We start from the raw sequence: 24,142 nt of genomic DNA, 5'->3' as shown, positions 1-24,142 counted from the left end.
AATCAGCAGTACACGTGGACATGCCTTCCATAAGGATTCCACAACTCCCCCTCCATTTTCTACCAACAGCTGGCAAATGGATTATCAAAATTTTCTCGCCCCGAATGTCTGGTCCAGTATGTGGACGACCTATTACTGCAGACAGACACAAAGGCAGAGCACATCGAGCTTCTGGCCGAACTCCTGGAACTCCTACGGACAATTGGGTGTAAAGTTAACCCCAAAAAGGCCCAATTTTTGGAAGACAAAGTGGTATATTTGGGAACGATTATCACACATGGTAAACGCGAGATAGAGCATAAAAGAATTGACTCGATTGCCAAATTGCCCCTTCCCCAGAACGTATCAGCCCTCCGGTCGTTTTTAGCACTGGTTGGCTACTGCTGAAACCACATTGATGGTTTCGCCAGCAAGGCAGCACCCCTCTCAGACCTCCTAAAGAAAGGAGCCCCCTGGGAATGGCTTCCGCAGCATACGGATGCTGTGGACTTGTTGAAAAGAGCACTTATAGCAGCCCCGCACTACAAGTTCCAGACCCGCTTTCCCCTTACGCTATAGAGGCAGCAAGCACAGACCGCACCCTTTCAGCCGTGCTCCTCCAGGAACGGCACGAACAGTTAAGGCCCGTGGCTTACGCCTCCAGAATTTTAGATGCTGCGGAGCAGGGATTTTCAGCCTGTGAAAGGCACCTGCTCGCAGTTTTTTGGGCAGTACAATATTTTTCATACATAACCGGACTAAACCCCATCACAATCCTGATGGAACACACCCGCACCCAACATTTACTGGACGGACGACTTAAGGACGGTACACTCAGTCAAATAAGAGCAGCCAGATGGACCCTTCTTTTGCAGGGACGGGACATCACTGTTAAAAGGACCAAGACCCACACTTCCTTAGCAGATAACCTACAGTACCCAGGCACCCCCCACGAATGTGAAATCATCTCACCGTACCACAACACAGGTCCCTTTATTGCGAAAACACCCCCCAGAAAGATAGGCAGTTCAACCCAGAGCCCCAAGCACACAAGACACGTGCGAACCCATAAGAATATATGTGGATGGATCTTCCACAATATTAGAAGGGAAGCGCATAACAGGATGCGGCATTTATGTCGAGGACACGCAGAGACGCGCCCTAGAAGAAATCGCAATAAAACTTCCAGGACACTTAGGCGCGCAGGCGGCAGAACTAGCAGCCGTTGCGTACATTGTAGAACACCCAGATTCCTTCCCCAGCCCAGCAGACATATACTCGGACAGCCTCTATGTCTGCAACAGCCTTACAGAGTTCCTACCCCTGCGGAAAGCAAGAGGATTTGTTTCTGCAGATGGAAAACCCCTCCCCTCAGCCCCATCACATTTTAGAAAAAGCCCAGGGCAGGACTTTTGGAATAGTTAAAGTTCATAGTCACCATCGTTCCTTCCCCCCATGAAATGTAAAAGCCGACGCACTGGCAAAAGCAGGTTCCAGGCACGGATATTCCTGGACACCCCGCAAAAGCGCACCAGTAAATGCAGTTCAGGTCTCGCAGACTAATATCGAGGATTTAGTGCAGGCCCAGAAGCAGGATAATAATCTCAGGGAGATTTTAAAAGGAAGATTCCCAGCAACCTATGATAGATTTAAAAATGCTCTGACCACACATGACGGTGTGGTGTTAAAAGACACCCTTTATGTGGTTCCTGAACAGGACAGGAATCAACTGATTTGTTTATTCCATGACGGTCATGGACATCAGGGAATCAATCCCACTACAGCCCACCTCAGGCAGCTCTGCTGGTGGCTGAGTTTAAAAGACGATGTAAATCACTACAGTGAGAATTGTCTTATCTGTGCCCAGAATAATCCGGACAGATATGCCAAGAAGGCTCAGCTCAGTCACACCCGCCCCGTTAATGGCCCCTGGACTAACCTCCAGATTGATTTTATAGGACCATTGCCCCCTTGCAGGAATGGTTATAAGTATGTACTCGTCGTGATAGACACGTTTACAAAATGGGTAGAGGCTTTCCCATCCAGAACGAACACGGCAAAGACCACAGCCAAGATCCTAACCCACCACATCTTTACGAGATGGGGACTCCCCCGCAGCATTGAATCCGACCAAGGTTCCCATTTTACGGGACGTGTCATGACGAACGTCCTCACGATATTTGGCATTACCCAAATATTCCACATCGCATACCACCCCCAGTCAAGTGGTATCGTGGAGTGCATGAATCGGACCCTAAAAGCTACCCTCTGAAAAATGGTCCAGCAAAACAACACCACTTGGGATTCAGTCCTCCCTTTTACGCTGATGTTTTTGCGAAATACAGTTTCAACATCTACAGGTTACACCCCACACACCCTCATAACCGGACGCCCCATGAAAGGCACAGAATTTTTATTGAGATTAGATTTGACCAGCCCCGAAGTGACGGCCCTCATACACGAGAAAGCAGTAGAACTGGTAGAGAATGTTAAAACGGCTCAGCTAGCAGCCACGGTACGATTAGGCACACAAAAGAAACAGAGCAAGGCCTGTTTCGATAAGACAGTGCATGCGAATGAGTTTGAGGTAGGACAGCAAGTCATGCTCTCCGTGTACAACCCCAGCACATTCCTGTCACCTAAATATCCGGGTCCGTACTCCATTGCGGACAAAGTAAGCCCCTCCATGTACAAACTAAAGTTCCCCAACGGAAAGACTGCGTGGTTCCATATTAACCAGCTTAAGGCATATGGACCACAGTCGAACCACACACACGTCATGCTCGACGCAGCAGACCACACCCCGCCCACAGCCAACGCAACCCTCCCCTCCCCCAACACGTCCAGCCCAGCCATGGACTCAACCTCGACTCCACCCCCGAACTCTAGACTCCGCCCCGGCATGCCCACAGACTGCAGCAGTAGCGACAGCGACTGTGACTCGGACAATAGCCACAGCACGCCTCCCTACTATCCCCAGGCAACAGGATCCACACCCAGCGAATCTGACCACGATTCGAGTGATCCAATCCTCATCACATGCCTCAATAAACCCCACCAAAGACCACCGACCTACGATTACGACCCCAAATACCGTCCCCACTGACCTAGACACCACCTTTTGGCACCGAGATAATTCATACAGGCTCGTCCGGAACGACGAAGTGGACCCCAAATCGCACCATGCAGCCCGATCAGCCCTGATACATTCCAGAGCATGGCATCCGGGAGAAGATGACGACTTTGAGTCTGACTCCCAAAACGAGAACCCCTTTGCGACCCTGTTCGCAACCGATAACTGAGGTGTCCAGATGATGTTTTAAAAAGGAACCGCTTGGGAGAAAACGGTGTCCTTTCTGATGGAACCTGCAGCATGTTGTTTAATGTTGTTTGTTACTGTTAGTGTTAAATGTTGTACGTAAGATCGGATTTTTTTCCCCCCACGCCTTATTTTTCGGCCGAAACCTGAGAACTTGTCAGCATGCTCATCAGCAGAAACCTCCGAGAGCTTGCCAGACCCCCGTTCATAACTGCCCTTTGGTTCGAAGGTAGAACCAATACGGCAACCCCCCACGATGACTACATTTTTGCCCATTCTTGTCAGTTGCTCAGGCAGTGGAGAAACGGCATTGGGACCCGCCCTGCCTGAGGACCCCCCCTCTGGTCAGCTATGCTCGGGTAGAGAACACACGGCATTGGTCGCCGTCCTACCCGGGGATTCCATCCAAATCTTAACTGTCGCGGCCCATACGCACCTCATTTCGGCACTTTTGGTTCAAAAAGTTTTGTTTTGTCGCCATCCCTATGCTATTTACATCCTCAAACATTTGGATGGTAAATCGCACAGCCTGCGAGACAGCTCGCACTGTTTCAGTATTTTTAAGTGTGTCTTGTCCTGAATATTCGTTTTTTTTTTAAAATGAGGGAGTCACACATGGTGACAAATTGTAAAGGAAGAATTGGCACTAAAGGACAGACATACTAACAGACGAGATATTAAACCAAGATAGTAACAGACACTATGCTTGATCCCACAGAACCCCAGAAGCTCCTGGAAAAGAGACGAAATGAAGAGAAGAGAAAGAAGAACCATGAGGACATCCTCCGTGTTGCTCATCACCCTAATGAACATTTGGTTGCGAGCGAACGTGAACCCCCTGACCCCAACCCCCCCCCCAGCCGTTAATGATTCACTTCCCCATAGCACCCAGAGCCCAGTCACAAGCGACACCACACCATCTTGGTGTGACAGGTTTATAACCTGGTACTCCCTGTCCTACTTAATAGACTCCCTACGAGTATTGGCGATACTCTGCTGCATCGTGCAGACTATTCGACTGAGGAAATGGCGAAGGAAAGCCTACCGCGCGCACCCCGATATATAGGATAAGATCCCCTATTTTCGGTTATGACCAGGCCCCCGCGATCTATAATAAAGGACATTCGTTTGCATTTTTTTGTGAATAAAGAAATGTGTTTCATGAGCGATTGTACAATCCTGAGCTTGACTGCCAAGCCAGGAAAAATGTGAATAATGCTGCTATGATTTTGTTTGTATCATTAAGGAAGTTAGTATGATTGAATGTTTGAGTGAGTGTAGTTTATTAAGGACAGATAGAGGTACCGTTTTTCTTATTTTGTAATGCATGTCCCTGTTTTGACATAGCGCCACTTAGAATGTTAGTTAAATTTTTCTTGCATAGTTATGGTCAGTGTAGAGGCCATAGAAGAGTGCTCGCCGGGTCAGGGAATGAAGACAACGCAGTTATGTGATCCTTCACGCTTCGCGTTAGGATCACAAGGAGGGGGTGTAGCCACCTGAGTTGGCCACTTCCCGACTTAAAATGGAGAACAGCAAAGGCTGAAGGGAAATTCAGCCAACACAGGCAAAAACTAGCAGGTGCAAGTTTACTGTGTATTAGACTCTGCAGAAACCCAGACAGCATCGATACAAGCAACCATCTGCATAATAATGTAGCAGCCATCTGCATAGTAATGAGCGATCCCCGGGAACAATCGAAACATTTTAAGGTAAACAAAGCCAAGCCAGACTCCTCGGCGCCAGCAGGAGCCAACACAAAAGAGGTTAACGGACACTTAAAGACCGCCCAATGATCAGGGAACAGCTCCAGTATTGGAGAAATCGAACCAAGTGATTGGAACGAAGTCCAGTCACTTGAAACCAGGCACGGGGTCCTCCCCGAAGGGCGGGAAGCCCCTGGGGACTATAAGGCAAAGCCCCCAAGTTCAAATCGTTCTTCTTGACAGGGTCACTCAGCAACGCGAAGCAACCCCGGAGAGTGAACTGTCCGGCGGCCTCCAAGAAAGTAAGTCTCAAGTCAACGCTCGCTACAAGATAGGCGCTCCTAGCTACCAGTCCACACCAGCTTTTGAATCCCACAGACTCAGAACCCGAACGAAAGGCCATTTGTTCCCCTGACCTGGTGGGCCAGTCCGAAGCGAAGTATAGGCCTGTTAGTTATTCAAAATGTTTGCCCACCACAATCCTTTATTGGCCTCAACATCGCCTCCCTCTGCAACCTCCTCCAACCATATACATCAGTGTTTGCCTTCTGTAACTTCAACTCTGGCCTATTTTCTACCTCTCTACCCTAGCGTACTTTTCACCTCCCTACATCTACCAGAATTGTGAACTTCAGCAGCATTCAGGAATGCTCTTCCTCAACCTTCCATTACATCTTTGTCCTCCTTTAAAAGCTGCTTTGAATCCACTGCTCTGACCACCCCTGCAGTCATCGCCCGTAATCTTCCGGCCATTGTTGCTCGGTGTCTGACTGTTCTCTCCAATACTTTATATGCATTAACACTATATAAACACAACCAATTATGTCTATCTACTTTTTAAATTAATCACTCATAACAGTCACAACATTTATACGACAGAAACACTGGCTGACCTTGAATATTGGATCACAAAATGTCTCTTCCCTGCAGCTTCATACCAGTCACAAGACCCCCAATGCTGCTTTGAAGGTTATTTCATGCATTTAAAACTGGCAGGCGATGCCATACTCAACAGTTGTGCTGAAAGGAAATACCCCATGTAATCTGGAACCTCGGATACAGTTTTCGATTCTCCCGTACCAAAATTCAGAATTTATCCTGTAAACCTTTCCTTCAGAAACAAAGCTTGCAAGAACATGCTGGAACCGTTCCAAAGATCTCAAAGTATTTTCTTTTAAATCTAGTCTATAGGCAATACAATTGCTGCACAATATTGGTATTTTGCTGTTGCACATATTTATATATTAAATATTTCTACAGTAAATTTATACTGTAAATAGCTGGTTTAGCACAGTGGGCTAAACAGCTGGCTTATAATGCAGAACAATGCCAGCAGCCCGGGTTCAATTCCCGTACTGGCCTCCCTGAACAGGCGCCAGAATGTGGCGACTAGGGGCTTTTCACAGTAACTTCATTGAAGCCTACTTGTGACAATAAGCGATTATTATTATACTAACATATTTTAATCCGTGATCAAGTAGTGGGAGAATTTTTCAATTTAATTTAGGTGTTGGGATGTATGTTCTCCAGTAACATAGTTTTAGTTAAGAGACTTGGAGCTATACTAACCTACAAATTATAATGCATAGAGACAAAACAACCTGTTTGCAGAAATCTTAGTTAACCATGAACATGGGAAAAATGCTGGAAATAATTTTTTGAAAAGAAGGGAACCTGTAGATGTAGGAACTATTTCTGGATTATCTAACACCAATAGGTACCAGGTTTTGTGGAACAATTATTTTGCCTCTTGGATGTTTTCAAACCTCACCTTTTACTGGATTAAAGAAGTTGAAGAAGGAATCATTAGGTACTTGTTTAGTGATAGTTCGAACTGTCCCTCGACCTTTGTGCTTCTGTTTCTTTTTAATAGTTTTTACAGTTATATTCTTTCCTTTCTTCCAGTCAACGGTGCACCTGATGAAAAGGACAATAATTAATCGCATTCTAAAATTTGCTGTAAAATCAATTGAATTGTATTTACTTTTCTATTAGCAAGTTCCTTCAATGGAGTTATTTCTATAATGTGATTATTCCGTCTTTCCTCCCTCCCAAAGTCAAGTTCTCATTTTCCAAGCAAAAGTAATGTACACATCCCATCCATTGAATGAATAAAGACCATTGAAACATTTAAATTTTGCTAAAAGTATACTTTTAAAATTTAGTATTGCTCAACTGTTTAAACTCTCTGGCTATAGCGCCATGTAGCATCTGAGCAGGATGGGATAAGACATAATTGGAGTTAGTCAGGGGCGCACGGTGGCGCAGTGGTGCCTCACAGCGCTGAGGACGAGGGTCGATCCTGGCCCCGGGTAACTGTCCATGTGGAGTTTGCACATTCTCCCCATGTTTGCATGGGTGTCACCCCCACAATCCCAAAAAGTTATGCAGGGTAGGTGAATTGGCCACCCTAAATTTCCCCTTAATTGGAAAAAAAGAATTGGGTACTCAATTAAAAAAATAAAATTGAATTTAATCATTACTTGTACTGCTTTCATGTGTTAAAAGTACAAGTTAATCAGTACAAGTGATGAAAAACCAGCTCACCAAATCAATATTTTTCAAAGAAAGACAGATTTGATCTTTGTCTACATGATCACAATGTATTACATAGGGTGCATGAATAAATCAAGTTTAGTCTTTATAATGTGCTATATTACACAGACACTCAGCTTGGGCTCTAAATATCAAGACAGTGCTGGCCTCAGTAGAGTACTAAATGTTGCATAGACAAAGTTAGAAATTAACCACCTCAATATCAATTGGGATATACAAAATCATTTCCTGAGTCCTTTGGCAAGTAGTGAATCCGATCAGGTATTCGACAGGTGCAATCTCTTATACATGCTCCAGTTTTTGTTCTCCATGAACTGTCACAGATGAATTCTAACCTGAACCAAGTTATTAAATTACCTGGCATTATGCCTTGCCTTCCAAAACAGATGAGAAGATGGTGATGTACTTTTTTGCTTTGAACATCACTGTATGTAAAAACTAGGTTATGGTTGAAATGCATCTGCTGCTGAAATTGAAATACAAAAGGCAAAACATTTGAGCCTCCTGGGCTCCTAGGCACAATGAATGTCCAGACAAGTAGGAACTGGAGAGTAAAGTTTCAACTTCGCAGTAGAAATATGTTCCGAACTCTGAAAAGGCCAGGAGCAGAATGAGCACCTAACCCAGAACATTGCTAGGATTAATTTAGCACTGGAATGGAACCTGATGCAAGACAAACAACAAGTAACAGGTTACGAACAGTGCAAAATACACAAACCTCATTTCACACTACTTTGTTCAAAGACATTTCGGGTCAGTAATATGTCACATCGCACATCATACTAATGGCATTGCTTATTCCATACCGGAGCTAGCTACTCTTGCTTCCATTTTGATATTTTTCTTCATGTGTTTCTCTGAATACCTTAATTCAGAAAGTGGAGGAAAAATGTAAATTAATGGGCAATTAGCTTCCAAGCTACAAATGGAATTAAATTAGTAAGAACAAATTTAGGTTTTGTTGGGTCTCACTATTTTGGTCGCAGAGCTATGGAGAACTTGAGGCACCATTCAGCAGCTTGCACAGGGAGTCCCACTGCAAGGACTTTCTACTTCAAGTCAAAGCCATAGTAAATTTGTCAACTAATACTAAATTTCAGTGACAATCAATAACACATCAGGTTGATAAATGGCTTTTCACTTACCCTACAAAGTCAACGATCTCTGGGCCCTCGAAGGAGAAAGGATCGGTCTCGTCTGGTTCAGACTTCATCTTGTAGGTTTTGGTTAACACAGAATTTGTGAAGTAATCATTTGGTTCAAAATGAAACTCTAATGTAAAACTCTGTTGGAGAAAGTTATTAAAATGAGAATCACGAATAGCATATTTTTCACCATTGTTTTCATCCTCCACTCCCCAAAGACTCAAAGCTCGGATATATGAGTTGTTTTCACATTGAAGGAAAGGGTGTACTGGCCATATGGTGAAATCACGCACGTCTCCCTCCACCCAAGATAAGTTACTCCATTAAATAGAAATTTCCTATACCTGGCTAATAACTAAAATATTTCTCCCACATCAACTACTCGAACTATGGGATGCGAATAGCTGCATCCATACCTAAGAGATATCTCGGATGACACCACTTGTATTGCCGTGCTTAATCTGGACTTGACACCCCAAACTTAGGCTGGCACCGATCCAGACCTGACAGTTCAGTGGAAGATCAAGATGCCCGTGATGTCTTTTGGGCAAGTTTCTTCTTTTGCTGTTACAGATCTAGACTATATATCACGTGCCACCACCTCTGCTGGACCTGCCCTACCGGTGAGACAGGACATACTCAGGAATGCTGATTAAGGTGTCTGGGACATTAGTAAGGACTTTGCAGGGTCGACAGGGCTGAGTTTGCCATTGTAGTTTCCAGTGCCTGGTTTGATGCTGGGTGGTCTGTCCGGTTTCATTCCTATACCAACATGGATCGTAACATTACCCAACTTGGCAGACTGGAAGTAAATTCCATGTCAAAATTCCAAGTCTTAACATATGTGAAAATCCAGGTAAAAATTTATAGGTTAAATTAAAGCCAAATGATAAACGTGGCCTCAGTTTTGACATGAAATTCCTCGTAGACTGACAAGAATAATTAAATAAGGTTTACTAGTGGCTTCCAATGCTCTAGAGTTAGAAAAGCAAGTTCACGGGTTAGTTTCTGGTGGTGACTCAGTAACAAGTTTATAGGAGGCAGAGAATCTTTCACAAAATGGGACTATAGCACCACCCAGAGTTCAGATACAAAAACACCTGCCTCAGTATTTAGCAGAGGATAAATACAAAGATGGGGGAAGAGAAATAAAAGGGAGACTGTGACCTGTACAGAGGGGGAATGGGGGCAGATGGCACAGAAGAGCGGATGAAAGAAAGACCCCGAGACAGGCAGTCAGCAGCACCTGGAGGAGTGGGGGGGGAAAAGAGAGGACCCCAAGTCAGGCAGTCAGTTCAGTCCATCGCTCCAGAGTGAACTGACCTGATTCTGAGGAAAATCAAGTGTGACATCACAGGAAAACAGACGGTTGATTGGTTAGTGAATAATTTTCTCATTTATCTTCCAAAACTTGGATGATTTTAATAATTGGAAGGTTTGGTTAGTAAAAGGTTTACTAGTGTAGTGATTTACTGTTGAGTATTTTCGATTTACCTTAACTAGGTAATTCAATTGGCATAAGTGAAACATTTATTGAAATAAGAATAGTTAGCACTGCTGCCTCACGGCATCGAGGACCCAGGTTTGGTGCCGGCCCTGGGTTACTGTCCATGTGGAGTTTGCAGATTCTCCCCATGTTTGCGTGGGTCTCACTCTCAACTCAAATGTGCAGGGTAGGTGAATTGGCCACGCTAAATTGCCCCTTAATTGGAAAAAAATAATTGGATACACTAAATTAAAAAATTAAATAAGAATAGAAGCACAGCCAGGAGGTGAGGCGTTAATTTAATCCAGGGATTTTCAAGTGCGGGTCATGGAACGATGGGTCGTGCCAGTTGCAAGATGGTCCCAATTGCGGGAGAAGCGCCCAATGGCCACTACCGTTTTTCACATTGAGAATTGCACCCACAGCCACCTTTTAATTGGAAAAAATGAGGCTGTGTGCAGCCTTCCAGCCAGAACTGGCAGCAGAGAGATGGTCATGTGCCCTGCACATACACTTGACGTCAAGTGCCTTGGACGTACTTTTCCCACCAAATACAGAGAGCTTCTTCTATTTTCTAGTTGCTGGTAAGCAAGGCAAGAGGACTGTGAAGATGGATCATTTTCTTTTATATATAAATTTAGAGTACCCAATTAATTTTTTCCAATTAAGGGGCGATTTATCGTGGCCAATCCATCTATCCTGCACATCTTTGGCTTGTGGGGATGAGACCCACGCAGACACGGAGAGAATGTGCAAATTCCACACAGTGACTCGGGGTCGGGATCGAACCCGGGTCCTCGGCACGGAGAGGCAGCCGTGCTAACCACTATGCCACCATGCTGCCCTCAAGATGGATCATTTTCTTTCAAATAACAGATGGTCAGGGAAAAATAGGCAGTGTACCCACCGGCCTGAATCTCACAACAGAAGCTGTTGGAGTGTTGCTCAGGCGAGTCCAAGGTAGGACAGAGCAGTGCTAGTGTTAGCTCTGTAAAGAGCTCAAGCGCTCGGGAACAAAGCAGTACTAGGATAATTTTGTGAGGGATGGTTTGTCAATTTTGCCAATGCAAATAAGGATGCAACGCCCATGTCTATATGCAGGGAAGTAGTGGAAATGAGAGAGAGGTTTCAGATTTTTCAAGTGGTGGGTGAAAAACTCCTTTTGAAGTTGAGACACCAGTCAGTTATTAACTTACAGCTGACCCCAAAGTAAAAGACGACACTGCTGTACCTGACCTGTGATACCACATTAAAAACATGTCAAAAGCCCACGAGGCTGTCAGCATTCAGGAATAGCATCTCCCAGGAGTATCCAGTGCGGAGTAAAACAAGCATTTTGTTGCTATTGCCCTTCAGGACGACTTTAAAGTGCGAGATTAGATTTGTCGTTTTCACAAAGATGAAGACAGCACAAAGGAACGGGTTGATGGCTGTACCTGATATTTACATTGCCCTCTCCTCCTTTGAACCTGATTCAAGTGAGATTGTGAGGATCAAGAAGACACCACTTTTGTATTAAAGGTACACAAAATTGCGAAAGTCGGAAGGAATGGGTCCGGGGGGGGGGTTTGACAAACACTGATTTAATCAGCAATTGTTTAAATGTTAAAGATGATAGGATAGGTGATTTCTGGCAGCAGCAGCTGCAACATCTGGGAGCTCATGGACACCAGTTGATTCAAGACAAACACATTTGCAGTACTTGCCTGGCTGGAGGAATTTTGGCTCAGAATCATTGAGCTGCAGACCCTCCCACGTATCAGGGAAAGTACTTGGGCATTTTATTCCAGGTGGTCACACCCCTTAGGACAGGGTTGTCAGATTTGGTCCATGGTAATGGAGAGGAGAATGTGACTGAAAACAAGACAGGTAAAGGGATCAAGAAGTTAGAAGTGGAGGAACCTCAACGTGCTCAATTGTCCAATAAGTCTGTGGTTCTTTCAGCCTGCATGGATGAAAGCAGGGGCTGGAGAGTGGATGAACAAACTGACCATGGCATTGTGGTGCAGTAAGTAATTAAGCGGGGAGAATGAATAAGAATGTAGTGGTAGTCAGGGAGAGTGTAGTCAAGGAGAGTATAGTCAGAGGGTAGAGACCGTTTTCTGTCGCAGAGAGCAGGATCCCAGAAGGTGATATTGCCTGCCCAGTGGCAGGGTTTGGGACATCTGCTCTGGGCTGGGGAGGAACTTGCAATGTAATGGGGAAGGCCCAGCTGTCATGGTCCACATAGGTGCCAAGAAGATAATATTTGTCATAAGTAGGCTTACATTGAAATGAAGTTACTGCAAAAAAACCCTAGTCGCCACATTCTGGCGTCTGTTCAGATACAGCGAGGGAGAATTCAGAATGTTCAAATGACCTAACAGCACGTCTTTCAGGACTTGTGGGAGGAAACCCACGCAGACACAGGGAGAACATGCAAACTCCACAGACAGTGACCCAAGCCGGGAATCGAACCTGGGACCCTGGCGCTGTGAAGCCATAGTGCTAATCACTGTGCTACCGTGCTGCCCTAAGTATAAGTAGGAAAGAGATTCTGCTTAAGAGCAGGTAGGGGCTGAATTAAAAAGTAGAACCTCAAAAGGTAACCTCTGGATTGCCAGAGCCAAATGCAAATTGATGCAGCATAAACCAGATCGAGTTAAATGCATGACAGATTAGATTGGGAGAATTAGATTTTGATCCACGGGGCACTGGAACCACAGCTGAAGATAATGGGAGCTGTAACGTTGGGACCTGAACCGTGCTGTGATCAGTGTTCTGGCAAGTCATATAACTAGGGCAGAAGAGAGAATTAAAATCGGAGGAGGCAGTTATTTAGCCCTTCAAGTCTGCTCCGCCATTCATCATCATGGCTGATCATCCATCTCAATAGCTTGATCTCGCCTTCCCCATATCCTTTGATCCCCTTCGCCCCAAGTGCTTCTTGAAAACATATGTTTTGGCCTCAACTATTTAGTGGTAGCGAATTCCACAGGCTCACCAGTCTGGGTGAAGAAATTTCTCATCTCGGTCCTAAACAGTCTACCACGTATCCTCAGACCGTGACCCCTTGTTTTGACACCCCCACCATCAGGAACATCCTTCTTTCTACCCTGACTAGTCCTGTTAGAATTTTATCGGTTTCTTAGATTCCCCCCCATTCTTCTGAACTCCAGCAAATATGATCTTAACCGATTCAAATATATCCTTATAGCAGTCCTGCCATCCCAGGAATCAGTCTGGTGAATCTTCTTTGCCCTCTAGAACAAGAACATCCTTCCTCAGATAAGGACACCAAAACCGCACACAATATTCCAGGTTTACACTCACTACAGCCCTGCGTAAATGCAGCAAGACATCCCTGCACTCTCATCCTCTCGCTATGAAGGCCATTTGCTTTCTTTACTGCCTGCTTTCCTTCAGTGGCTGGTGTACATTCCCATCCTAATTTATGGCTGTTCAGATAATAATCTGCCTTCCCATTTCTGCTACCAAAGTGGAAAGCCTCACATTTATCCAAATATACTGCATCTGCCATTCATTTGTCCACTGACTCAACTTATCCAAATCACACTGACAGATTTCGGCATCCCCATCACAGTTCACCCTCTCACCCAGCTTTGTGTAGTCTGCAAATTTGGAGATATTACATTTAGCACCCTCATGTAAATCATTAATATATATATATAATAAATATATGTATAAATATAATATATATTTATCTAATATATAGTGAATAGCTGGGGTCCCAGCACTGATCCCTGCGATACCCCATTAGTTATTGCTTGCCATTTGGAAAAAGACCAGTTTATGCCTTTTCTTTGTTTCCGGTCTGCCAACCAGTTTTTTATCCATCGCAATACACCACCCATCTCTAATTTCCTATGCTAATTTCACAGATGCCAATTGGCCTGCACTGCATTTCCCATTTATTTCATATTACTAGCATTAGTCACTTTTGCCCCACTTTAATATCCCAAATCCTTTAGTTTTCCATCTCCATCCCAGCCATTACGCAAATACTCACCATAGGCTCATTAGGCTCTGAGAATTTCACTCTGACATCCTGCAAGTGCTTCAAGATAGGCTCATCATGTTCCTGTAGAATAAGGCATTTAAAATGAAATCAGGACCAGGCGGATTAAATATCCGATTCTAATGCAACAATGATGAAGTTGCATGTCAACACTTTGCTGCCTGATATTTCCTTCTGATCCTATGGTGTCTCCCATCCCTGAAGGAAACAACGTTTTTACTAAGTTAACTCAAGTGGAACTGGAATTCCACAAGGATCAGTACAGGAGCCATTGTGACTCAATTTACATGAATGATTTGGACTCAGGAATGGAAGTACAATTTGCAATATTTTTGAATGACACCAAATTGACAGTGTTTATTACTGAACAGGACTGCAACAAAATGGTAGACATGCATAGGGCGGCACGGGAGCACAATGATTAGCACTGTCGCTTCACAGCTCCAGGGTCCAGGTTCAATTCCTGGCTTGGGTCACTGTTTTGTGTAGAGTCTGCACATTTTCCCCATGTCTGCGTGGGTTTCCTCTGGGTGCACCGGTTTCCTCCCACAGTCCAAAGATGTGCAGGTTATGTGCATTGGCCATGCTAAATTACCCATTAAGTGTCAAAAAAGGTTAGGTGGGGTTACGGGGCTAGGGTGGAGGTGTGGGCTTAAGTGGGGTACTCTTTCCAAGGCTGGTGCTGACTCGATGGGCCGAGCACTGTAGATTCTATAATTGGCAAATGAACTTCAATATAGCTAAGTGAGAGAGGTGGCTGTTTTGACAAAGAAAAGTAGGCTATAAACTCCTTGGAAACTTGAGGCCCGGCTTCAACTCTCTAAATGAATGAGTTTTTAAAAATAAATGTAAAGTGCCAATTCTTTTTTTCCCCCCAATTAAGGGGCAATGTAGCGTGACCAATCCACCTACCCGGCACATCTTTGGATTGTGGGGGCGAGACCTACGCAGACACGGGGAGAATATGCAAACACCGCACGGACAATGACCCGGGGCCGGGATCAAACCCATGTCCTCTGCGTAGTGCTAACCACTGCATCACCGCGCCTCCCGTAAATGAATGAGTGAAGATCTAAATTTTGGTTCTAGGTTAGTGCTTTTCCTCCAGAAAAGAGAACTAAGTAATGACTTGGTAGAGGTCTTTATATTGCTTGATAGGTGGGTGGCATGGTGGTTAGCACTGTTGCCTCACAGTGCCGACGACCCAGTTTTGATCCCGGCTCTGGGTCACGGTTCATGCAACGTTTGCACATTCTCCCCGTGTCTGCGTGGGTCTCCTCCACACAACTCAAAGATGTGCAAGCATATGAGAGAGAGAAAGGAATGTAAGGATTTGTTGATATTTGGTTAAATGGATTCATGTGGAGCATAAATACTGTCAGGAACGTGAAGGACTAGCTGGCCAGTTTATGTGCTGTAAATATAATTCTAGACTACGCATGTCATCTTTCACGGTGTTGATCATGGCAAGTCATGAGGATGTGGTGCTCTAGAAGAACAGATTATTACTCCACATAAAATATAATGCAACTATGGTCCTTTCACTCTAAAAAGTGCAATTATTGCAGATTCTTGAAATAAATGCTTCAGAAGGTAATATAGCTCAGACTGTAGATCAGAACTCCAGCTTTGGCAGACTAAGGTGGGTACATGATGGTGCATGTTCTTAACATGAACTGAACCCAAATTTAAAATTGTTTCGCACCTGCAAGATAGAAAACAGAGTTGGGGGAAAGCAATACAAAAATCTAACAATTTAAATTTTTTAACTTTTCTACATTTATAAGTATTTAATCACTTATTACATTTAACTATGGTCTGTTGAGGGCAGCACGGTGGCGCAGTGGTTAGAATTGCTGCCTTACGGCACTGAGGTCCCAGGTTTGATCCCGGCTCTGGGTCACTGTCCATGTGGAGTTTGCACATTCTACCCGTGGTTGCGTGGGTTTCACCCCCACAACCCAAAGATGTACAGGGTAGGTGGATTGGCCACGCTAAATTGTCCCTTAATTGGAAAAAATGAATTGGGTACTCTAAAATTAGAAAAAAACAACATGGTCTGTTGTAGCTTCAAGATTTAGGGCTCAGAGTCAATCTCAAAGATAGGAATGATAATGTTTGTTAGAGTAAGAAAAAAATTGCCTACGATTGACTGAAAAAGTGTTACGCAACTATTACACAGGTCATAGCATATGTTACACACACGCTTTTAAAAAATAAATTTAGAGTACCCAATTCTTTTCTCCCCCCAATTAAGGGGTAATTTAGTGTGGCCAAATCATCTACCCGGCACATCTTTTTGGGTTGTGGGGGTGAGACTCATGCAGACATGGGAGAATGTGCAAACTCCACACGGTCAGTGACCTGGGACCGGGATCGAGCCCGGATCCTCAGCGCCATGAGACAACAGTTCTAACCACTGCGCCATCCAGCTACACACAAGATTATAAATATCAAAATGATCTCAATTGTAAACAAAGAGTCTCCCATGCACTGTCTCAAACATGCCAAACAAAATAATTTGGCACTTGGGACATTCAGAAAGAGTTCAATAGGTTGTTTTACTTAAGAATCGAGGGGCAGCATGGTGGCGCAGTGGGTTAGCCCTGCTGCCTCACGGCGCTGAGGCCCAAGGTTCGATCCTGGCTCACTGTCCGTGTGCAGTTTGAACATTCTCCCCGTGTTTGCGTGGGTTTTGCCCCCACAATCCAAAAATGTGCAGGGTAGGTGAATTGGCCACACTAAATTGCCCCTTAATTGGAAAAAAAAAATCAATTGGGTACTCTAAATTTTAAAAAAAGAATCTATACCCTGCAAATTAGGACATCTGTTAATATTTAGCATATGGACATTTAACTCTGGCTCAACGGCATTTATAGAAGGTTAAAACAGATAAACAGGCTCATCAGCTGTACACTTATGCACAGTTCCTAGATATCAGCTGAGGCCGAAGGGAGATGAAACAAAAAACCATTGGACATCATTGTTCAAAGGCTGGTTTCTTAGTAACTGGTTACAGAGCAGCACAAGCAAATGAATGCACAGGGCACTTGGCTATCGACTTAGCTGAAGAATGACATATGGCACTGAAATTATACAGAAAATATATGAAAGGTGGCGGCAGTATAAAAACATTTCAAAATCTGATCACTGAATAGGAAAGAAAGCTATTGTTACTTCAGTTCTAATGATGTGGCACTGTCATGGAAGTGAAAATATAAGATAGTGGTACTGTAGTACAATATGGCAATGCTGGTTACTATCTGATGACCAGATATTAGATTTGTTCAATATGTATGGGACCGTTACCTGATGTATATTTTAAATGAAACATGAGAACATTTATATGAAAGTAATATTTCCTCTGAAGCACCTCACCACCTAAAATGCATTAAACAATAAGAACTTAAATGAAATTCAGAGCTAAATAGCTTTGCTACCTAAAAAGAATAAACAAACTTTGGAAAACAGAAAAATACAGCAATGTTTCATGTAACTAGAAAATTATCTTGCAGCACCTGATGAGTCCCTTGCTCACCTCCACAAGTTCACTCAGCATATCTACATTTCTGAATATTGTGACCCAGAATTCAGGTATTCCTTTGGGATTCTCCTCCTGCTCAGATTCTTCCTTTTTTTCCTCTATTGCTGCTTTCTTTTTCATTTCTTCCTATTTATACAAACGCATTTAATCTTGATCAGTACATTTCAAAACAGGATAAATAAGTAGTTTCATCATATTGTAATGATAGGCTCGTAACTTCCTCAGAGTGGCAATCTCTGGCATTGGTATTCCAAAGCACCTGCCTCGCCCAACCATCTTCACCCAGGCTGGGTGAGACAGGAGCAGTGCGAGGCTGGGTCTTGGTTTTTCTTTCAATGGTTACTCTGGAGTTGCAAGTGTTTTTTCCTCCTCTAGCTCTTTCAGAGTAACTATCAGGGTAAAACTGGCAGAACCATCCAAAGTTAGCACTTCTGAGCAATTTCCGAGTAAACCATTAGGTGGGCACTTCCTCGAGGGATTCTCCACTGCATCATTGGGGTGCCCCTTAAATATGACGCTTGGGAACCAGGAAGTCATGGGCCTAAAGTAAACTGGACTGCAAGCACTTGCATTGACCAGTGAAGGATGTATTTTCAAAGTGCACTTGCTTCCCAACGTTTTGATCAAGGTTTCAAGTACATTGATTCTTCTCATATAGCTCTCCTCAGTCTCACTGCTCGGGATGCGATGGTGCAATATATTAAACATTGATCATTCACTTCTGCCACCTGGATGTATATCCAGGAACAAACTTCCTTTCTGCTATAAAGTATCTTTAAAAGAAAGTAATTTACACAGTCCATACCACTTTCCAATAAGCATTTGCCTACAATACAGAACTGCACTTAACATAGTCCTATGGCAAAAATTAGTTGAGGCCAAAGAATGTGGGCAGCATGGTGGCACAGTGGTTAGCACTGCTGCCTCAGCGCCAGAGACCCGGGTTCAATTCCGTCCTCGGTTTACCGTGTGGAGTTTGCACATTCTCCCAGTGGTTACATGGGTTTCCTCCCACAGTCCAAAGATGTGCAGGTTAGTTGGATAGGCAACGCAAAATTCCTCTCGTGTCCAAAAGGATAGATGGGGTTACGGGGATAGAGTGTGGGCCTGGGTAGGGTGCTCTTTCGTAGGGCCTGTGCAGACTTGATGGGCCAAATGGCCTCCTTCTGCACTGTAGGGATTCTATGATTCTGATATGCAAAATAGAAAGCATCATTTTGTGCAGTAAGGGACGCATTTTCCATGTTGGGCTGGGGTACAATGGTAGGGCAGTGTAAAGACAACTTTATTCTACACACAAGCGTTAAATCTATGTTTTAAAAGGAAAGAGAGCAAGGGCAGCACGGTGGCACAGTGGTTAGCACTGCTGCCTTGCAGCGCCGAGGACTCGGGTTCAATCCCGGCCCCCTATCTGTGCGGAGTTTGCTCATTCTGTCCTTGTCTGCGTGGGTTTCTCCCCCCGTAACCCAAAGATATGCAAGGTAGGTGGATCGGCCACACTAAATTGCCCCTTAATTGGAAAAAAATTGGGTACTCGAAATTTATTTTTAAAAAACAAAACAAAAAGGGACGAGAGCAGGCCTACAGAAATGTCACTGGCACTGGACAGGCCCAAGAAGAATGAGAAACAATTACGGATACAAAATTTCCGACTTACTGCTAGCTCTTCCTCTTCCTCACTGTGCCATTCACATTCGGCATCTGTAGGTTCTACATTTCCTGTTGTTATGTCTCGTCTCTGTAAAAAGAGAAACATACAGATTATAAACGTTTGGGGATTATGAGAAAGTATAACATTTTGTTTGAAAGCAACCAGGTGGAATGCAATAATTGTTTTGGATCTAGTTCATTACATAACAGCAAAATCACAGCACATTAAAATCCGCAAATGTATAGCCCACCTTAACAATGCTTTAATAACCAGTACCAACTCTTATGCATGGAATAAGGACCATTTATCATACTCCTTGTCAACTGTGTGCTGTTTACATGACCATGGATTTGAATGGCAGAGCAAGCCCGTGGGCTGAATTATCTACTCCTGTCCCATGTTCAAATGCTTGGAGGCCCAGGACACAGCGATAAGGGAGCTAGAAATGGAACACTAAGAAGCGATAATGGAACACTAAGAAGAAAGGTCGAGGATCAGGAAAATCAGCCGTGGTGCCAGAGCCTTCACATAGTGGGTGTTCCGGAGGTAACCGAGGACCGGAACCCCAGGGAATATGTGGCCCAAATGCTGGGTAACGTGGTGGGAACATAGACAGCTTTCCCATGCTGCCAGAAGTAGACAGAGCCCACAGATCCCCCAAGCTGGGGAACAATCAACGTCCACCATCGCGACTTCCGGTTGCGGCTATGCCTAGTAGGTCGCACGTTCGGCAGCTCCCGCCAAGAATGGACTTTTGGGAGCAGAAGTGCTGGTGCCAATGAAGGCGTCGATCGAAAAGCTGGTGGAGACCCAGAAGGCCCAAGGGGCGGCGATTCGAGATGTGCGGCAGCAGGCCTCAGAGAACGAGGACGAGATTTTGGGCCTGGTGGTGAAGGTGGAGGCGCACGAGGCGCTACACAAGAAGTTGCAGGAGAAGTTTGAGGACCTGGAGAACAGGTCGAGGAGGAAGAATCTTCGGATTCTGGGTCTCCCTGAAGGAATGGAGGGGTCCGACGCTGGGGCATATGTAGTTACAATGCTCAACACTTGAAGGTGGCAGATCAGGTCAGGCTGAGAAAGGGATGGGTAGGGCAGGTCTTTTACTCGGGGCTGGATGCGAAGAATAGAGGGGTTGCGATACTGGTGGGGAAGTAGGTGCCGTTTGAGGCGATGAATATTGTGGCGGATAATGGAGGTCGATACGTGATGGTGAGTGGTAGGTTGCAGGCGACACAGGTGAACGTATATGCCCCGAATTGGGATGATGCTGGATTTATGGAACGTATGTTGGGTCGGATCCCGGATCTGGAGGCAGGGAGCTTGATAATGGGGGGGGGGGGTGACTTCAACACGGTGCTGGACCCAGCACTGGACCGTTCCAGGTCCAGGACGGGTAAGATGCCGGCTGCAGCCAAGGTGCTCAGGGGGTTTATGGACCATATGGGGGGGGGGGGGGAGTGGATCCGTGGAGGTTTGCCAGGCCGGTGGCCAGAGAATTTTCTTTTTTCTCCCACGTCCATAAAGCCTATTCCCGGATAGATTTCTTTATAATGAGTAGGGCACTAATCCCGAAAGTGTAGGGAACGGAATATTCGGCTAGAGCCATCTCGGACCACGCCCCACATTGGGTGGAGCTGGAGTTGGGGGGAGGAGAGGGACCAGCACCCGTTGTGGCGCCTCGATGTGGGACTGTTGGCAGATGAGGGGGTGTGCGGGCGGATCCGGGGGTGTATTCAAGGATACATGGAGGCCAACGACAATGGGGAGGTGCAGGTGGGGGTAGTCTTGTAGGCTCTGAAGGCGGTGATTAGGGGAGAGCTAATTTCCATTAGGGCCTATAGGGAGAAGAGAGAGGAGGGAGAGGGAGAGATTGGTGGGGGAGATATTAAGGGTGGACAGGAGCTATGCAGAGGCCCCCGAGGAGGGGCTGCTTAGGGAGCGACGAAACCTCCAAATGGAATTTGATCTATTGACCACGGGAAAAGCAGAGGCGCAGTGGAGGAAATGCAGGGGGTGGTAAATGAGTATGGGGAGAAGGTGAGCCGGATGCTGGCACATCAGCTTCGTAAGAGGGAGGCAGCGAGGGAGATTGGTGGAATTAGAGATAGAGGGGGAAATATGGTGCGGAGTGCGGTGAGAATAAAAGAGGTATTTAGGGACTTCTATGGGGATCTGTATAGGTCTGAGCCCCCGGAGGGGGGGGGAGAGAGAATGCGATGCGGCGATTCTTGGACCAACTGAGGTTCCCGAGGGTGGAGGAGGAGCAGGTGGCTGGTTTGGGGGAGCCGATTGGGCTGGAGGAGCTGATTAAAGGATTGGGGCGCATGCAGGTGGGGAAGGCCCCGGGTCCGGACGGGTTCCCAGTTGAATTTTACAGAAAGTATGTGGGCCCGCTGCTGGTGAGAACTTTTAATGAGGCGAGGGAGGAGGGGACCCTGCGACAATGTCCCAGGCGCTGATCTCGTTGATTTCGAAGCGGGACAAGAATCCATTGCAATGTGGATCGTATAGGCCGATTTTGCTCCTCAATGTAGACGCTAAGTTGTTGGTGAAGGTTCTGGCTAGGATTGAGGAATGTGTCCCGGGGGTGATCCATGAGGACCAGGCGGGGTTTGTGAGGGGCAGGCAGTTAAACACGAATGTGTGGAGGCTCTTAAATGTGATCATGATGCCCTCGGTGGAGGGGGAAGTGGAGGTAGTGGCGGCTATGGACACGGAGAAGACCTTTGATCGGGTGGAGTGGGAGTATCTCTGGGAAGTGCTGCAGAGGTTTGGATTCGGGGAAGGGTTCATAAGATGGGTCAGGCTGTTATATAGGGCCCCAGTGGCGAGTGTGGCTACAAACCGACAGAGGGCGGAGTACTTTAGATTGTACTGTAGGACGAGGCAGGGATGTCCCTTATCCCCCTTGTTGTTTGCACTGGCAATTGAGCCGCTGGCCATGGCACTGAGGGAGTCTAGGAACTGGAGGGGACGGGGGACACCAGGTGTCGTTATATGCTGATGACCTATTGAGGGGATGGCGGATCCTTAGGGAGTTTGGAGACTTCTCGGGCTATAAGCTCAACGTGGGAAAGAGTGAGCTCTTTGTGGTGCATGCGGGGGACCAGGGAAGGGGGAGACGAGCTACTGCTGAAGAGGGCGGAGAGGAGCTTCTGATACCTGGGGATCCAGGTAGCTAAGAACTGGGGGGCCCTGCACAAGCTCAATTTGACACGGTTGGTGGAACAGATGGAGGAGGATTTCAAGAGATGGGATTTGCTGCCACTCTCCCTGGCGGGTAGGTTGCAGTCGGTCAAGATGACGGTCCTCCCGAGATTCCTGTTTGTGTTCCAGTGCCTGCTCATCCTAATCCCAAAGGCTTTTTAAAAACGGGTAAGCAGGGGTATTATGGGATTCGTATGGGCGAATAAGACCCCGAGGGTGAAGAGGGTGTTTTTGGAGCATAGCAGGAACAGGGGGGGGGGCTGCGCTGCCGAATCTATGTGGCTATTATTGGGCAGCTAATGTGGTGATGACCCGTAAGTGGGTAATGGAGGGAGAAGGGGCGGCGTGGAAGAGGCTAGAGGTGGCGTCTTGTGTGGGTACGAGTCTGGGGGCGTTGGTGACGGCACCGTTGCCGCTTCTGCCGACAAGGTACACCACGAGTCCGGTGGTGGCGGCGACTCTGAAGATCTGGGGGCAGTGGAGGAGACATAGAGGCGAGGTGGGGCCTCGGTCTGGTCCCCGATACGCGAGAACCACAGGTTCGTTCCGGGTAGGGTGGATGGGGGGTTTCTGAGCTGGCATCGGGCAGGGATTAAAAGAATGGGGGACCTATTCATCGATGGGACTTTTGAAAGCCTAGGGGCGCTAGAGGAGAAATTTGGGTTACCTCTCAAGAATGCATTTAGGTACATGGAAGTGAGGGCGTTTGAGACGGCAGGTGAGGGAATTTCCACTGCTCCCAGCACAAATTGATTCAGGACAGGGTGATTTCGGGTGTATGGGTTGGTGAAGGCAAGGTCTCGGCGATCTACCAGGTACTGCAGGAGGCGGAGGAGGCCTCGGTGGAGGAGTTAAAGGGCAAGTGGGAGGAGGAGCTGGATGAAGATCTGTGGGCTGATGCCCTGAGTAGGGTTAATTCTTCCTCCTCTTGCGCCAGGCTCAGCCTAATACAGTTCAAAGTTGTCCATCGGGTGCATATGATAGGGGCGAGGAGGAGTAGGTTTTTTGGGGTGGAGGACAGGTGTGTGAGGTGCTCGGGGAGCCCAGCTAATCACGCCCATAAGTTCTGGACGTGCCTGGCGCTGGAGGGGCTTTGCGAGGACTATGTCCAAAGTGGTGAACACCCAGGTCAAGCCGAGCTGGGGGATAGCATTATTTGGGGTATCGGACAAGCCAGGAGTGCAGGAGCCGAAAGAGGCCGGTGTTCTGGCCTTTGTGTCCCTGGTAGCCCGGCGGAGGATCCTACTAATGTGGAGGGATGCGAAGCCCCCAAGCGTGGAAGCCTGGATTAACGATATGGCAGGGTTCATCAAGTGTATTTTGCTGGAAATCTCACGTACAATTTTTGCTTGTTTTGTGCTTTATTCTTTTTTTTCTGTTTGGAGTGTTTTGCTGAAAATTGAATAAATATATATATATTTTTTAAAAGGCCACCATCGCGAAGCTGCACAGGTACGGGAAAGAATCCTGAAATGGGCCAGGCAGACAACGCCCTGCAACTGGGAGGGTCAATCGATCAGGGTGTAGACAG

At 46.1% G+C, this 24,142-nt stretch overlaps 1 protein-coding gene across 7 annotated transcripts in view; it reads right to left on the bottom strand.

Moving 5' to 3' along the window:
• The window catches only part of nap1l4b (nucleosome assembly protein 1-like 4b), a 186,201-nt gene that overhangs the window by 87,660 nt on the left and 74,399 nt on the right, over window positions 1-24,142 (bottom strand). For all 7 annotated transcript variants that reach the window (XM_072518959.1, XM_072518954.1, XM_072518960.1 and 4 more), the window contains exons 6-10: window positions 19,411-19,491; window positions 17,748-17,879; window positions 14,201-14,272; window positions 8,706-8,845; window positions 6,776-6,921 (exon numbers count right to left, since the gene is read on the bottom strand). In XM_072518959.1, coding sequence (XP_072375060.1) covers window positions 6,776-6,921; window positions 8,706-8,845; window positions 14,201-14,272; window positions 17,748-17,879; window positions 19,411-19,491 — 571 coding nt within the window. The remainder of the gene's footprint in view (window positions 1-6,775; window positions 6,922-8,705; window positions 8,846-14,200; window positions 14,273-17,747; window positions 17,880-19,410; window positions 19,492-24,142) is intronic.

This window comes from Scyliorhinus torazame, chromosome 10 (genome assembly GCF_047496885.1).
Source record: "Scyliorhinus torazame isolate Kashiwa2021f chromosome 10, sScyTor2.1, whole genome shotgun sequence".
Taxonomy (NCBI): Eukaryota; Metazoa; Chordata; class Chondrichthyes; order Carcharhiniformes; family Scyliorhinidae; genus Scyliorhinus; species Scyliorhinus torazame.
This window is presented reverse-complemented; position numbering and strand designations above follow the sequence as displayed.